Source organism: Lactuca sativa, chromosome 2 (assembly GCF_002870075.4).
Source record: "Lactuca sativa cultivar Salinas chromosome 2, Lsat_Salinas_v11, whole genome shotgun sequence".
Lineage (NCBI taxonomy): Eukaryota > Viridiplantae > Streptophyta > Magnoliopsida > Asterales > Asteraceae > Lactuca > Lactuca sativa.
Window position 1 is genome coordinate 203,329,738 of NC_056624.2, and position 16,388 is coordinate 203,346,125.

At 35.0% G+C, this 16,388-nt stretch overlaps 1 protein-coding gene and 1 long non-coding RNA gene across 2 annotated transcripts; one reads left to right on the forward strand and one right to left on the reverse strand.

The window, feature by feature from the left end:
• The first annotated feature begins 12,436 nt into the window (after window positions 1–12,436).
• On the forward strand, window positions 12,437–12,829 carry LOC111916203 (uncharacterized mitochondrial protein AtMg00810-like). Its single transcript, XM_023911828.1, has one exon. The coding sequence runs from the start codon at window positions 12,437–12,439 to the stop codon at window positions 12,827–12,829; it is 393 nt and encodes a 130-aa protein (XP_023767596.1).
• Window positions 12,830–14,572: 1,743 nt separating this feature from the next.
• LOC111916378 (uncharacterized) lies at window positions 14,573–15,705 on the reverse strand. Its single transcript, XR_002858498.3, has 2 exons — window positions 15,497–15,705; window positions 14,573–14,896 (listed from the first exon to the last, which is right to left on the reverse strand). It is a non-coding gene; the product is annotated as an uncharacterized LOC111916378 (long non-coding RNA).
• Window positions 15,706–16,388: the final 683 nt, after the last annotated feature.

A 16,388-nucleotide genomic window follows, 5' to 3' on the forward strand; every position in this document is an offset into this window, starting at 1 on the left:
GTTCATAAACATTTTTGTATAAAATCATTTACACTTGTTTAAAATCGTTCTCATTGTACTTTCAGAAAATCCAATATTTTCTATGAAATCGCTTGAAGTCTTGCCTTGAAAATCATGGATATATGTGTGCATGACATTACTTTTGTTCATCCATATAAAGAGTGATTTTGAAAAGTAGTGTGATTTGTAAAAGCGAGCCGTGTCTGAGAATAGTTCTTTTGAATAGTAACAATCAACCGTTTCAAGAAAAATCCCTTATTTTCAAAAAGGAAATATGGTTGAAAATCATGTTCCTCTTATCGAGTAAAATTGAGCGTGTGTGTTCTAGTTTATCGTTATCGAAATCGTAGAAAAATCGTTTTCTCCAGAAAATCCTATATTTTCTGCTTTAAAATATTCGTAAGTTCTAGTTTATCGTTATCGAAATCGTAGAAAAATCATTTTCCCCAGAAAATCTTATATATTCTGCTATAAAATAATTGTAAGTACTAGTTTCCAACTATGTATATGTGTGGGTTAGTTTATCGTTATCAAAACCGTTTACAAACGTTTTCCATAGAGTCCTATGCTTTTTAATTTGTAAAAATAACAGTATTACAACTCTATACTTATAGGAGAAAGAATCAACATGGCTATTGTGGACACTCTACGCGATGAAGAAGGACAGTCAACACAACAAATGTGGACCATCACCTATCACGTGTAGGACAGTCAACACAACGTGCCAAAATTTATTTGAGGTTTTCCTTACATAAATTTTTAGTTAATATAACATATTCTAGTGAGTTATTATAACCATACTAATATGACGGAGTGCATGTTTTGGCGTTTCTCAGGCGCCCTCGGTTTGGAAAAGACATTTGTCACCCTAGACTGACCTGTCTAGCTGTAGCGAACAACGAAGGTGCAGGGGTGTCAACCCCGTATAGATCTATACACAAATTTCCGCTCTCCCTCCAGGAGACTCTAGCTATAACTCCTTACAGGACTTAGACGTACACTAATATTTTTATATTTAGGTACTTTTGAGATTTGTCTTACTAGAATATTCACAACCTTTTAAGCAATCGCTAGAGAATCCATTATTTGTTAGATAAATAATGAAATTCGTACTCATTGAATAGAAATATTGTTCTCGTTCCATATCGTTGAATGTGTTCGTTAACTGGGTGTTCGTGTTCGTTCCTTTTTGTTTATTGAAAAACAAGTCATTTTCGTCAAGAGAAAAGTGTCAAGTTATAATTTGTATAAATTTATAACTGTCGGTTATGACACGCATTTTATGTTTTATGACATATAGAACACTACTTATGTTGTTGGAGGTTTTAAGATAGCTGTTTATGACATGCAAATATTTCTGTCATAAAGGCTCTATTTGTGTAATTTCTTGACGCAAACTTTTATGTAGTGTTTTGAAAACCGGACCAGGCCGGTTGAACCGGTTCAACCAGGAACCGGTGAGGTTACCGGTTCAAAAACCGCCTGTACAGTGAACCGGATAAAACCGGGCTAGTTCAACCGGAATTAAAACCGATTTATTAAAAAAATATTGTTTTTCTTATATCCAGCTCAAAACAAGCAAGCCGACTCTAAAGAGCCAGCCGACTGAAACGTTATTTGGCTTCTTCTTCTAAGCGTTGTTGGGCTCCATTTTATAGTCTTAGTTTACCTTTTATTGCATTCTCACCCACCGATGTGGGATAACTCAAATATAACTCTTGTATATTTTCTTAAACTACTACTTTCTTTTCGATATACATGCATATTACACCATCCTTTTTCTTCCACAGAACACACACATATTACATATATTCACATTCACTTATTTAGGCTATTTGTTTTATACGACTTGCATAATATACATATATAAAAGACACACACTATGTATATCTAATATATACACATATATAATATAAGCTTCATACACACAACACACACATACACACACTCAACACACACACACACATACATATATATATATATATATATATATATATATATATATATATATACGGTTTTTAGGAACGGTACAACCGGTCGGACCAGTTGAACCATCGAACCTGTAAGACAACCAGTTCGATGTCCAGTCCAGTTTTCAAAACCTTGCTTTTATGTTGAGTATTTATAAAATACTCCCTGATAATTTGCAAAACAGTCATAAAGTTTCTATTTTCGAAAAATCACTAGAAATGGTGTCCACTTAGTAAGGTCCCTTTTTATAACTTTTATCTTTAAACATGAAAGCGTAGATAAAAGGGTTAAGTTGGACACACTCAATAGTTGGGAGGCTCTTTTGCACAAAGTATCCTCTGTTCTTTATGAAATTGAGAAATCCTACGTTCATGAGTATATTACTAAAATATTAATTTAATAATATTTCAAACACACATACCAACATACGTATATATGCAATCATTTAAGAGTTTAGGCAAGATTTGACTTGTACGCTCCCCCCAAAAACATTAAAATATTGAAAAATTTGGGGTATGAAGCTCACCTTAGTTACTTGCTAGGTGATTTGAAGAGATGAGGATGAGTTTCCAACTTCCAACACTTGGGAGTCCTTTTGAGCTTAGAAATATCCTAAGAATAATTTTTGTGTAAATATAATGAAATCTTAGAATATTGTGAAGAATTATTATTCACAGAAGGTAAATACTTACCAAAAATCTGGGAATTTTTCTTGAAGGGATGAAACTTGAATCTTGAAGGAGTTGAGGGCACTCTTAAAAGTTTGCTGGAGGTGAAAATGAGAAGTGTGAAAGTGGAAGAAGAGGAGTTCACATATTCTAAGTGAAGGGATGTGAGTGATATGACACTTGTTTGGAGAACTGGTGTACAAGACTTATATCCATGGGTATTTCTATGTTTAACTGGGATTTGCTTGGGAAATAAGGAATTTCATTAAATCACAAAGTCAGTCCCTTTGTCCTTTTCTTGATTTAGGATAAGGTTTTCCTAAATCCCAAACATTTATTTTTATGAAAAATATGTTTAAAATAATTAATTTTAGCATAAAATAAGGGTTTTAGGGGTCTCAATTAAGAAAAACACGAGTTTGGTGGGATTCCTGACCTTAAAATACCTTTAAATGATAAAAAGATACGAAATGGTCCAAAATCTGGAGTCATAAGGTGAAATTCGGAGTCATATGATGAATTCCGAAGCTGTAGTTCAAATTCCGGAGGGGAGGGTACATCTTGTGAGGGTCCGAAGTGGTTGGCAAGGAGGTTCCGGAGGTGCTGAACGAGTTCAGAAGGGGGTTCTCATTTCCGGAGTCGGGTGCGAAATTGGTCGGTCCGGACTGAGGATGCGAAGGCTAGCTAGGCAATTCCGAAGTCAGGCTTAAGCGGAGCTTGCACCATCCGGAGTCACTTCAGAGGTTCCGAAGTAGCGAGTCCTCTTGGTTCCTTAGGAGGCATTCCGGACCAAGAGGTTCAGGACCAAGAAGGTTCCGGACCAAGAGGGTTCCGGACCAAGAGGTTCCTTTTGGGGTTTCCTCTTCCGGTTTTGAGCTGTATTCAACTGAGGGAGGTACTTAAGGAGATTTGAGATACGTGGAGAGATTTCACATACTTGGAGAGATTTGGGAGAGATTCACTATACTTAGAGAGATTTCGCATACTTAGAGAGATTTAGGAGAGATTTCACATACTTGGAGAGATTTGGGAGAGATTTCACATACTTGGAGAGATTTGGGAGAGATTCACTATACTTGGAGAGATTTGGGAGAGATTCACTATACTTGGAGAGATTTAGGAGAGATTCACTATACTTGGAGAGATTTCACATACTTAGAGAGATTTGGGAGAGATTCACTATTCTTGGAGAGATTTAGGAGAGATTCACTATACCTGGAGAAATTTGCATTCTAACACTATATGGCTCCTTAGGAACTCATATTGAACACTTAGGTGTGTTAGCACAAGTCTCACAATAGTCCTTGCTTACTTGAGGACGTAATTTCCTTAGCCAAAAAGGCTAGTTGTGACAGATAAGCTCACAAACTCCCTAATATAATCCCTCAACATATCATGGTACCTCGTCTTCTTCATCCCCTCATCTGATACATATTGCAGTACCAACAGAGCCCTCTCTTGGAACTTGGCGGTGATCTCCTCCACAGTCTCTATAGTCCAGCGAAAGTCCTAAAATTCCCTCACTAGTTGCTACATCTCAATCGCTGGTGCGAAATCAGCTAGGAACCTTGTCAAAAAATCATCCCAAGTCATGGTTGTCATGACCATCGTTCCCAAAGCATGACCAATCTCCTCCCACAAGTCACGAGCTCGGTCCCTCAAAAGGAAAGATGTGACCCCCATCTTTGAACCCTCAGGGCAGAAGCTTGTTTGTTGAGCATTCTCCATGTTAGAGATCCACTATTGGCTAGCAATAGGGTCCTTCACCCTGAAGAACTCTAGGGCTCCACAAGTCCTAAACTCCTAAAAAGAGAGAGTTCGAACCCCCAACTGTCATGTTGCAATCTCGACCCAGAAGGCCCCAAGACACTCATCCAACAACTCCAAAATCCCCTTCTTAATGGTACTGAACATCACAGGGGTGGCCTCTATATAACGCGAATCATCTCGTACGTGATGAACTTGTGCACCCTTATGTCAATCAATTCTACACCAGAGCCAAAACTAGAAACTCCTCCTCGAGTGCTAACCATAATGAAATACATCATACAAACAATCAGAATATACTTAAGGGAACGCTCACACCGTAAGTTTCTTATAATCTTCGGGACCATCCATGACTCGAGTACAGATCTAGTGCTTTCAGTAGTACGGGCCAAATACTACATTCCACACCTATCCATTCCTTCCTTAAGAACCATCCCAACTCCTCTAAGTCACTCTACTATGGTAAAACACACACAACTCTATGCTATATGGCATACATAATCTCAAGTATAATACTCCCTGATCTTTTCTAGGAATCCTCGCCTCACTGGTCTCCGCAATACTAGGAAATTCTACCAACACTATAGGTTGCGATATGCATGCAACTTGTACACAATACAGGATCAGATAGGCAGTAGAATAATGATTATACCCTAATCCCACAACAAACAAGGAACATGAAATAAGACTAAAGCAATCATTCTAAGGCTATATAATCCTAGCCGTATATAATATTTGATCATACACTTAGCAATTAACTTTACTGATACAATTCCCAAAGACTACATAGCGTCCATTCCCCCTAGGCTATAAGGCATCACACAAATCAGCCAATTCTATAATTCAATTATTGAAGGTATCCTTAGGTATACTCTAGCATTCAATTCACATAATAGTATATTGAACATAATACACGTGTATGAGTATTATGGGAATCACTTACTTGAGCTTGGCTGATTGCACAAGTCGCACCCCGTTCTTTGTAAAATTCTTTCTTAGAAAAACTCTTTTTTTAAAAGATTATCAATTCCTCAGTTTGAGTTCAGACACACCCGAGAGTATTGTCGAATCACTCAAACCAAGACTCTGATACCAAATTGTAACATCCCAAATACTGATAACTTTTTATTTTTTATTTTTAAGCCATCAGATTCATACATCATTTGTTTCAAAACCAAAGATAATAAAGTGTATCTCAAATATCATAGTATAACAAAATTCATCAATGCGGAAAGTTATAGGGAAAATGATGTGCAGTCAATTCGGACCCTTCCCTTTCAAATTGGAAGTACCTGGCAATGTTAAACCACAAAACCATAAGCACAAAGCTTAGTGAATTCCCTAAAATACCATATACCATTCATAAAATCGGGCACCACCCATTATACGTATGGGCCCACCCAACATACAAACGAGCCCAGCCCAACATACAAACGAGCCCCGCCCAACGTACAAATAGGCCCATCCCAGCATACAAATGGGACCCACCCAACATATAAATGCAAGAGTCACAAAGACAACTATCACCCTATACAGTATAGTGAGAAGACTCACCTCAACCTGAAGACAAACAAATCTCACGCTCGAGCTGTCGATACTGGAACTCCCGACACTAATCAATACACAGTAAGACCCTAATTAGAAATTAAGGTAATAATTCACGCTCAAGGGCCTTAGCACATAATCACTCTCTCTCTCTCTCTCTCTCTCTCTCTCTCTTTCTCTTGCTTAAAATCCCATTTTACCCTTTCAAGACTAGAAACCACTATACCTGACCAATAATCCAATTTGTCCAAAAATCCCAATTCTGGTGCTATGCCCAACATATACCGTGATCTAAGGTCAACGTAGAGCCTTTGATGGAAAACGAGGACAATTCAGGTGAAATATCCAAAAACTTCCAGATAAAAATTTTCATTTCAAACATCCAATAGTCATGTCAAAACAATCAAAAGTGTATCATAATGAAAACAATATCGGAGTACAAATCCCAAATTCACATAATGCGGAAAAACACAGGCAGATTCAGTGTGATCAAGCCGAGCCCTTCCCTTTCGAGCTGGAAGTACCTGAAACATAAACTGAAAACCATAAGTACAAAGCTTAGTGAGCTCCCCCAAAATACCCCATACTCAAAGCATAGGTGGGTCTATTTCAACCCTTCGGTCTCCTTCAACCGGTACTTGGTATATCTCAACCCCTTCGCTCTCTTTCAACTAGTACTGGGTATATTTCAACCCCTTCGGTCTCTTCCAACCGGTACTGGGTATATTTTAACCCCTTTGGTCTCTTTGAACCGGTATCAGGTCTATTTCACCCCTACAACTAACACATAATCATAATAGCAAAAGTCGCATATATCGGCAATACAAGAAATTATCATGAAGACAATTATCATCCTATCAACATAGTCTAGTGAGCCAATATTGGTGCCTTCGACCCACAAGTAAAAGCGAAGGAAACTCACCTCAGACTGACGATATCAAAATACACCGGAGTTGCTAAATCGTGAAATCCTCTCACTAAATCACAAATAATAAAACCATAATTATAAATTAGATCAATAAACTAACCCGAGAGTCCAAACCCTAAATCTCGAATTTAAGGGTAAAAGGCTGCTTTACCCTTCCCTTATTGGGCCTAACATACCAAGGCCCAAATCCAAACTAGCCCAAAAGTCCAAAAAGGCATTCCAAGTCCAATATGGGCCCTAATCCATAAAGGCCCGTCTCAGAAAAAACTTGTGGTCTAACAAGGGCCCAAATCCCTAAGCCCAAAAGTGGCCTGAAACTAAAAGTCCAACAACTACTTTGTTGAGTACGCGAAGTGTACCATCAGTACGATCGGCGTACTCGAATGCTTCATAATGGTCAGGACTCCAGTTGTGTACGTGCAACCTACACCTATGTAAGCATGGCGTATGCCCTAGTTGGCCATAAATTACTTTTGATGTCTTAACTTGTTAAGACCTAACGTCCAACTTCAGATCTAAGCTCATTAAAGCGTATTAAGCTATAAAGTTGCAAACTTTATGCTTTTGCATGTCTTAATGGGACTCAAACCATGGATTTAGCCTTCAATTACCCCTAAATGGTCACCAACTCATGCATGGTTGAGATTTAAATTCCAAGATCCGATTTTTATGACTCAATGCACTCCTAAGTGTTTAAAAGGACAACCCAAATGGTCTGGAGTAGTCCATACTTCATAAGACCAAAGTCATGGGACCAAAACTCCTAAATCTACCCACCAAAAGAGATCTAAGAAAGGAAAAACCAAGGTAAGAACTTTTTACCTCTAGAAGCTTGTAATAAAGAAGATTACCCTAGATCTTGAAGCTCCAACTCCAACAATGCACCACCACCAAGTTCCTTCTTCTTCAAAATCACAAAAGAACACCCAAAAAACTCTCAATAAGCTCAAGAACACTCTCAAGATGGCTAGGGTTCTCAAGAGACAATGGAGGCTGATAAGATGAAGGATTGGAGAACTTAATGTGCTTAAATAAGGTACAAAACCTAAATTAGGGTTTTCCCCTGACTCACGTACGCCCAGCGTACGTAGGGGACATACCACATCATGCAACCATTAGAGTATGCCCACTGTACCATATGTACGCCTAGCGTACTCGATCCATGATCTCACACCAAAAAAAATTATTCTAAATTAATTTATACATGGCATTTCGGACGTTACATCAGGCTACACTAAGCATAGCCCATATTACGACCCACGTAATTATGTTGTTTGCTAACATCACATTAAGCTCTTAATGCATAAAGACCAACCATCCAATTCTCAAATTTGGAGTGATAAAGTCTCTGACTTTACACCTTTTCATGGCTTAAAAGAGCATAAGACCAAACCCTAAGTCCAAAACACACTCTAGCACTCAAGAGCTCATGCATAGATGGATGAGAGTGACCAAGCTCCCATTTTTATGAATCTACAAGCTCTGGAACATCTAGAAATGACATGCATAAGGTATGGGTATCTCATACCCATAAAGACCAAGGTTAAGGGACAAAAAGCATAAAAAACCATGAGCTAATTAGATATATCAAAAGGAACATCAAAGTGGAAAGTTTAGATCTACAAATCTTGGAGCCCACAATTGTTTCTCCAATGGATTCATTCTTCAAGAATGCACACCAAAACCACACAAAGGCTTCAAAACTCTCATAAGGTGGCTAGGGTTTTAAGGTTACTAAATATGAGGGTGGAGGTTGAGCATGAGGAGGACCTCAAGGAGTTAAAGCCTTTATATAGGGCCCACAACCCCTCAACTAGGGTTAAGGTCTTGCGCTCCTACATCTTGCATAGAGCATTAATCCCTCGAGAGGAATATTTTACCTACACCCAACGTAGGAGGCCATCCTACGCCCAGCGTAGAGCATCCAAAGGGTACAAATGGCTAAATTAAATATAAAGAATCATACCTTATGATACATGTGTTACAACTGAAACTCAGTTTGGCAAAAAAGTTCAAGTTATCAGATCAGACAATGCATTTGAGCTTGGTTAATGTAATGAATGTTCATCCTATTTACAAGAAAATGGCATTTTACACCAAACTAGTTGTTGAAATACATCCCGACAAAATTGGGTTGTTGAGCACAAACACAAACATTTATAAGAAACATCTCGAGCTCTCCTATTTCAATCGAATCTTCCCATTAGATTTAGAAGAGAATGTGTTCTCACAGCCACATATATCATTAATATATTCCCAACAAAAGTTACAAGTGGTAATACACCGTTTTTAAGACTAAATGGAATTGAGTCGTTATATGCCCATCTTAAAACTTTTGGTTGCATGTGTTTCATGAACACTTTGAAATTACATCGATACAAACTCACTCTAAGAGCATCTCCATGTGTTTTTATAGGCTATCCTTTTGGAAAGAAAGCATACAAACTCTATCCCTTACACACTAAAAGGTGTTTATTTCTAGAGATGTTTATTTCCATGAGAATATCTTTCCATTCCACTCTATGGACTCTAACTCTATTAACGTGTTTCTTATTCATGATTAGACGGATTTCAATGATTCTATAAGTAGTTTTGAACCTTCAATATGTTTTTCACAATCTATTTCATCCCCACATTTTGTTCCTTTAATAGAATCTATACCATCCCCGTCTAATTCTCAATCACTAATACCTTCACCACCTCAACCCAATTTTCGTAAATCATCCAAAACCCATAATACTCCTACTCGTTTACAAAATTACATTTGTGAAAATTTTTCTTATTTGTGACATCCCCATTTTCACAGCCAGAAAATACCGATTTGTTTATGCTTTATTTTGAAAATCGAAGTATTTCTTAAAGAAATATGTTGCGGAATTTGTTCCCAGAAAAATATGATAAATACATTATCAAATCATTCCCGAAGAAATGTATTTTATTCATTTAAAAACATTGGGATGTCATTTTTAATACATAAACATAAGCATAAACAAACCTTACATTCATTTACACTAGTGATTTACATTTACTTTAATCTCTCAGTGCAATGTGTCGTATCGATACCTGTGATACAATTAAACTGAGTGGGTCAGGTTGGGAAACCTGGTGAGTACATAGGGTTTTCAACCCATAATCATATAGTTATTATGTTTAAACATCAAAAAATCAACCCAATTACCCATCCCCATTACTTTCTTTACTCTTAAGAATCAGCTACTCTTTATTCATTCATTCCTCAGGATTATCCTAAGGAATAGGCACGAAGTCCATCGTTTCTAGGGTTTATATAACAGACACTAAATCCATAGTTGTCAAGGTTCATCCAACGGGCGCTAAGTCCATAGCGGCCAGGGTTTATCTCATTTATCGACAATATTATTTTAGGGAGTCCACCCACTATACATGTCAATGGGTTTTTAGAGTACACCAGGTGAACATATTGTTCACAACACCTACATGTTGCAAACTTGCTAGTGTTCCATTAGATCGTCTAGAATAGTCTGTGGTTGTCATCCATACTCTGCTGGATGACGGGGCCAACGCTTGGGTAAAGGCTCCTCTCATTTTTCACCTCTCACACTCATCTATATCACCTTTCATCTCATCATCCTCTGTCTCATCTTTTATCTACCCATCTTTACCCAATGTAATTTATAGGTATAAAATACATATATAGTTTAAATCATTTAAACCGTGTATAATAGTGCTCTTTCAGCATAGATAACAAGTATACAGATAATATGCACACATAGCACGTAATTTATATTAAATACTTCATATCTATGTGTAAGATGAAAGTAACTATGCACTCACATTAGTAGCGTGAGTTGATAGAATCTAACTAGAAATGGTCAGCGGTTCATGATCGCCAGGCTCGTGACGCGGAACGCCTTCAGCAAAGGAGAGAGAGAAAAGAATTTGGTGTAAGGAAGATTAGGTTTGAACTTGCTATTTATAGGCTGCCAAAAACATGTCCACGTCATGGGCTTATATGTCCACATCGTGGCAGATGGCAGAATCACTTCGTAGGCTTGCCATCTGTGTTCTAGCTTCGAAAGGTGTCCGAATGACATTTCCACGTTGTGGACTTAATTTCCACATCGTGGGCTCTTAACACATCACTTTTTGTAGACTTAGCACGTGTTTTCTAGCCTCGATTAGTGCCGTTAACTAATTCCACGTTGTGGACGTCGTGGACCTTATTTCCACGTTGTGGAGCATGGCTAATTAGGGTTTCTGCCACGTGTCATGGTCTTAGACTGCTACATCTTCGGAATGTCATAATGTTTGCATACGAACTCGGTTTTTGACGTTCTTTATATCCACACGTAGGTGGAGACGTACTATACAACTTTATTTTATATCACTAAGGCTAAAAAGTAATTTATCTTAAACTCACTATTTGCGATTCCCGGTGTCGTGTCGGTTTTGTCGTGAAACTTCAACATGTCATAACTTCTTTGTTATAACTCGGATTTAAACGTTCTTTATATGTACAGAAACCTTGTGACATATAATAAAATTTAGTTAAGATTATTTATTCTAAATAATCCTCTATTAAAATGTCATTTTTTGACGTTTATCGTCTCTAAATTGACTAGCCCGAATCTGCGGGCATTACATTCTTGCATGCGTATCATGACATCATATCTTCAATTAATCATGTTTTTTTCTCTTACCTTTCTGATCAAAGCAAGAAACTAATGTATAATGTTGACAAGCTACATGAACCTTCATCGTATAAAGAAGATGTCAATATCCCTGAATATAAAGAAGTTATGGATAAAGAATTTGAAGCTTTAGCTATTAATAACACTTGGATTATAACAGATTTACCAAAAGGAAAAAAAAACTAATCAATTATCGTTGGGTTTATAAGATCAAGTATAGAGCAAATGGACAAGTTAATTGTTGTAAATGGAGATTAGTGGTGAAGGGTTACACTCAGAAAGCTAGTATTGATTACACAGAAACTTACTCTCCAATTTTCAAAATGACAACAATTCATGCATTGGTTGCAATTGTTTTTATGAAGGGTTGGAACATGATCGATTAGATGTTAGCAATGCATTCCTTCATGGGGATTTGGACGAATAAATATACATGAAACCATAACCCGGTCTTTTTTTTACAAAAAATAATCAAGTTTGTAAACTCTAAATTGTATCGACTTAAACAAGCCTCACATAAATGGTATGTTAAGTTGTCTTCAACCCATAAAGACAATAGATATCAACATTCCAAGGACGATTACTCTCTATTTCATAAAAAGATGGATCATCATGTTACTTTTATAGTTGTTTAGTCGATGACATCATGGTTACACGAAATAATAAAGAAGAGATGTTTTTAAAGGATTTTTTTGATTCCAAATTCAAGATTAAGGGTTTGGGACATCTTAATTTCTTCTTGGGTATTGAAGTTTTGTACTCTTTTTCAGGGTAATTTTGACATAGAGAAATTATGCAAATGACATGTTGAAAGAATTCCAATGCTATGAAATTTCATTTGTCCTTTTCCATCTAATATTAAACTTTTAATCAATGAAGGGCAACCAATGTCTAATCTAGAAGTATATTGTTGTCTTGTGGGTAAACTTAATTTCTTTACTTACACTCGACTGGATCTTGCTTTTACAGTTCAACATCATAGTCAATTTATGTCAAATCCAAGATTATCTCATTTTGAAGTTGCTATGCACAGTTTGAGGTATATTAATAATGATCCAAATCAAGGATTAGTAATAATCAAGAAGATTTCAAGCTACAAGCTTTTTTGTGATTTTGACTGGGCTGCATGTCCTCAGTCAAAAAGAAGTATCAATGGCTTTTTCATTCTATTGGGAGGAAGTCCAATTTCATGGAAGTCCAAGAAACAAGCAACCATATCATTATCATCAGCAGAAGCTGAATATCGAAGCATGAGGTGTGTTAATGTTGAATTAGCATGATTATTAAGAATCCTACATGAGGTAAATGTACCCAATGTGACTCTTATTCATGTTAAATGTAATAGTCAAGCAACACTATATATTGCTAAAAATCCGTTTTTTCATGAATGTACTAAGCATGTGGAACTCGATTGTCATTTTTTAAGAGAAGAGTTAAAAGATGGATTGATTTCTCTCTAATATGTTCCAACTCAATCACAATTGGCTGGTATGAAGATTGTCTCCCACTCTCCAACTTGAGGGGGGATGTTGGTATTTATTATGAAGATTATCACATCATCACAATTAGTTAGTCAGTTAGAATTAGTTAGACAGTAAGAATTGATAGTTCTTTTCTGAGTATGTATATATGTTAGGTTGTTGTAACTATTTTCATTCAGTCGATTTAGAGAAAGTTTTCAACCATTTCTTCTTCTCTCTCCCTCTCTCTCTCTCCCCCCATCTCTCTCCATTTTTCAGGAATCAAGAAGGTGTATATACATACGATATTAATTGGAAGAGATGCAGAAAAAAATATACATGTGTGTTTAGTTCTTTTTTTTAAAAAAAGTTTGGTTAAATGATGGATGTTGCTTCAAAATGTTCCATAAATCAACAATATGACAAGAAAGACATGTTTATTCCATATGGTTAATATCGATTTTTTCAAAAAGAAAGAAGGAAAAACTGTGGATGTGTTCGTGTTTTTTTTAAAAGAGATAAGTGTGTTCTATTGGATTCAATGAATATCAAGGTTTAAATAAAGTAAGATAAAATGATATTTTTATAAGATCTAACAAAAAAATTGTTAAAGACGAGGCAAATGACCTAAAATGGATGAAAATGTGGTATCTAGCAAAAATTCATACGGCTTGAATAAGAAAACGCCAAGTTTACTATAATAAATAAAAATCTTTTTGTCGTATGTCACACTCTTATTGATTTTGCCACATGTCATTTTGTGGTTATTTTAAATTAAATTTTTTCCATATAACATTTTTTGGTTGTTTCATTTTTATTAAATTTCACATAATATTTAATTAAATTTATTAATTGTAATAAATATAATAATAAATGCATTTCAATTCATTAATTGAAGTTCCTTCTAATTTCAAAATTTCTAAATTAAAGCAAATTAGTTTCCTTTGTTTATTTATCTAACTTATTTGTTTAAATTTAAAAAAAAAACACTTTAATCTTAATAATTCAATATTTTTTTTAATTTTTCTTAAAAATTCAAATTTCTCAAATGTTTAAAATTTTATATTTAACTTTTTTAAATAAACTTATATAATACATAAGTCTTACATCTAGTATTTAATATATTTACTTGTTAACAATATTATATTCGATTGAAACTATCATATATTGATATCATTTTAATTTTATTATTGGATTTCAAACTTAATATAAAATCGTAATAACATTCAAGTTTGATTTTTAGTTTCTATATAGGCCCTGCTTTATAATTTCAAATTCAATAACTAGTTTATTTGGGCCTTCATATTACTTATCGAGTTCACTTGGGCCATACTTTTGGACAACTTAAACCAAAAATATATATAAATTAAAATATACGAGAATTGGATAGTAGGGTAAGGAAATACGACGTCGTGATGTGTAATCGCTTGGACATTTGTGCCTCATAAACATTGCTACTAAGATCATATGATAATTTAAATCCACTAAAGTACAAGTATTTTGGTAACTTGTAATGTAATAAAAGTGTAAGATTTAACAAAAGAAACAATTCTAAACATAGAGTTGAAGGAACCATATCATCATATAATATTATAATCACACGTATAAGAAAATAGAAAGAAATATTTGGAATCTGTATCATAATTTATAAACTTTACATATTTATTTATAAACTTTATAAGTATTTATTTATTGGAAGAGACTTGAACTCCATATGGTGGTGCAGGAGGTCCGTAATACTGAGGAGTTATTGCTTCTTTGCGAGCACGATTTCTTCCGAACAGATAACATCCAATCGCAGCAATCAAGAACAATAGGATTAGAGGCAACGATATCACAATAACAAACCCCATCGATTTAATTCAAACCTTTTCTTGCTCAAACAAACTGCAATCATATCAACAACATTTATCAATCATTGATGCAATGATTCCCATGTAGCAAAAACAAACAAGCTAAAAGGGCTAATCACATCTTAGTTGAAGATCAATTGAGATTTGACACTTGATTTACTCAGATTTGCAACTTGTTAATTTCCCTTGGATGGATACTAATAACTGTGCATCACTAGAGCGAACTAGCTTTCACTTTCGGGTTCAATTTCAAATAACGTATGATAAATTCTGCAACTTATTAACGGCGCCCTGTGAATTAATCGATTAATTTTGATCTGAAACTCCGCATATTTCCGGCGATGATTTTGTTAAAGAACAAGTGAAACGAAAACTATGTTTTAGTGATTGCTTAGATTTGGATCGGTGCATATAATTGTATATAAATTCACTCCCTTTCATCGGAAAAAACAGATCGATTAATCAAAACGTAAGCAGAAAAAATAAGAAGAAATCCAAGACGAGTTTGCAGAGAATTGAGATCAAACAATTGCCGAATTCGCGCTAAAAACAGAGGGGAAAAACATTGAACTTTGAAGGTAGATGTATGATTCAGTTACTGAAAACTATGAGGATTAAATTTCCACAAACGTACCTCTAAATTCTCCTGGGAGCTCTCCACCGGAGAAAGGGAGAGAGATGAGTGATCAAAGGGAAAATTGTCACAGAAAGATGCTGTGGGCTGATGCATGTCTGTGCGGTGCAGTTACGCGGCTTATAAATTCTTATCCTTTTTCCCTCAAAAGTCAAAAATATAATTCAGATTATTGAAGTATAAGAAACTAAAAATTAACTAATTGTGTAAATTAAATTATTATTATTTATAGCAATTTTGCTACCATTCAAAAAAATAATAAGAAATAGTTGTTAGATCTGTATATTATACGAGTTTGTTAAAAAAATATGAAGATTTAAATATTTAGAAATTTTTAATTTATAACAAAATAAAAAAATTATTGAATTGTTGAACTTGAAATGTTCAATAAATAATTTAAATAAATAAACAAAGAAAATAATTGAGCTTCAATTAGGAATTTTGAAATTAAAATGATAGTTGCATTAATTAAATTGATATTTATTTATTATTACATTTATAATAATTATTATATTTAAATACTATGTAAAATTTAATAAAATAGAAAAAACTATAAAATGACATGTAGAAAAATTTAATCTAAAATAACTACAAAATAACATGTGCCAAAATGAATGATAATGTGACATGCGACAAAAAAATATTCATTAAAGTAGATTAAATTACCCTTGATTTTATTTAGTTGCTAAGTTGTATTATACAAATCATTCATACATGAATTCAATTTCATTTTACATTTATATTCATAATGTTTTTTTTTTTATGATACACTTTGAAAGGGAGATATAGTGAATAGGTAAAGTGGTGCCATGAAGACTTCGAGTCTGATATCACTTGAAATGAAGGAAGATTAATGGTATTTTGGGTTTGAGCCAAATGATTCGATGGCAAG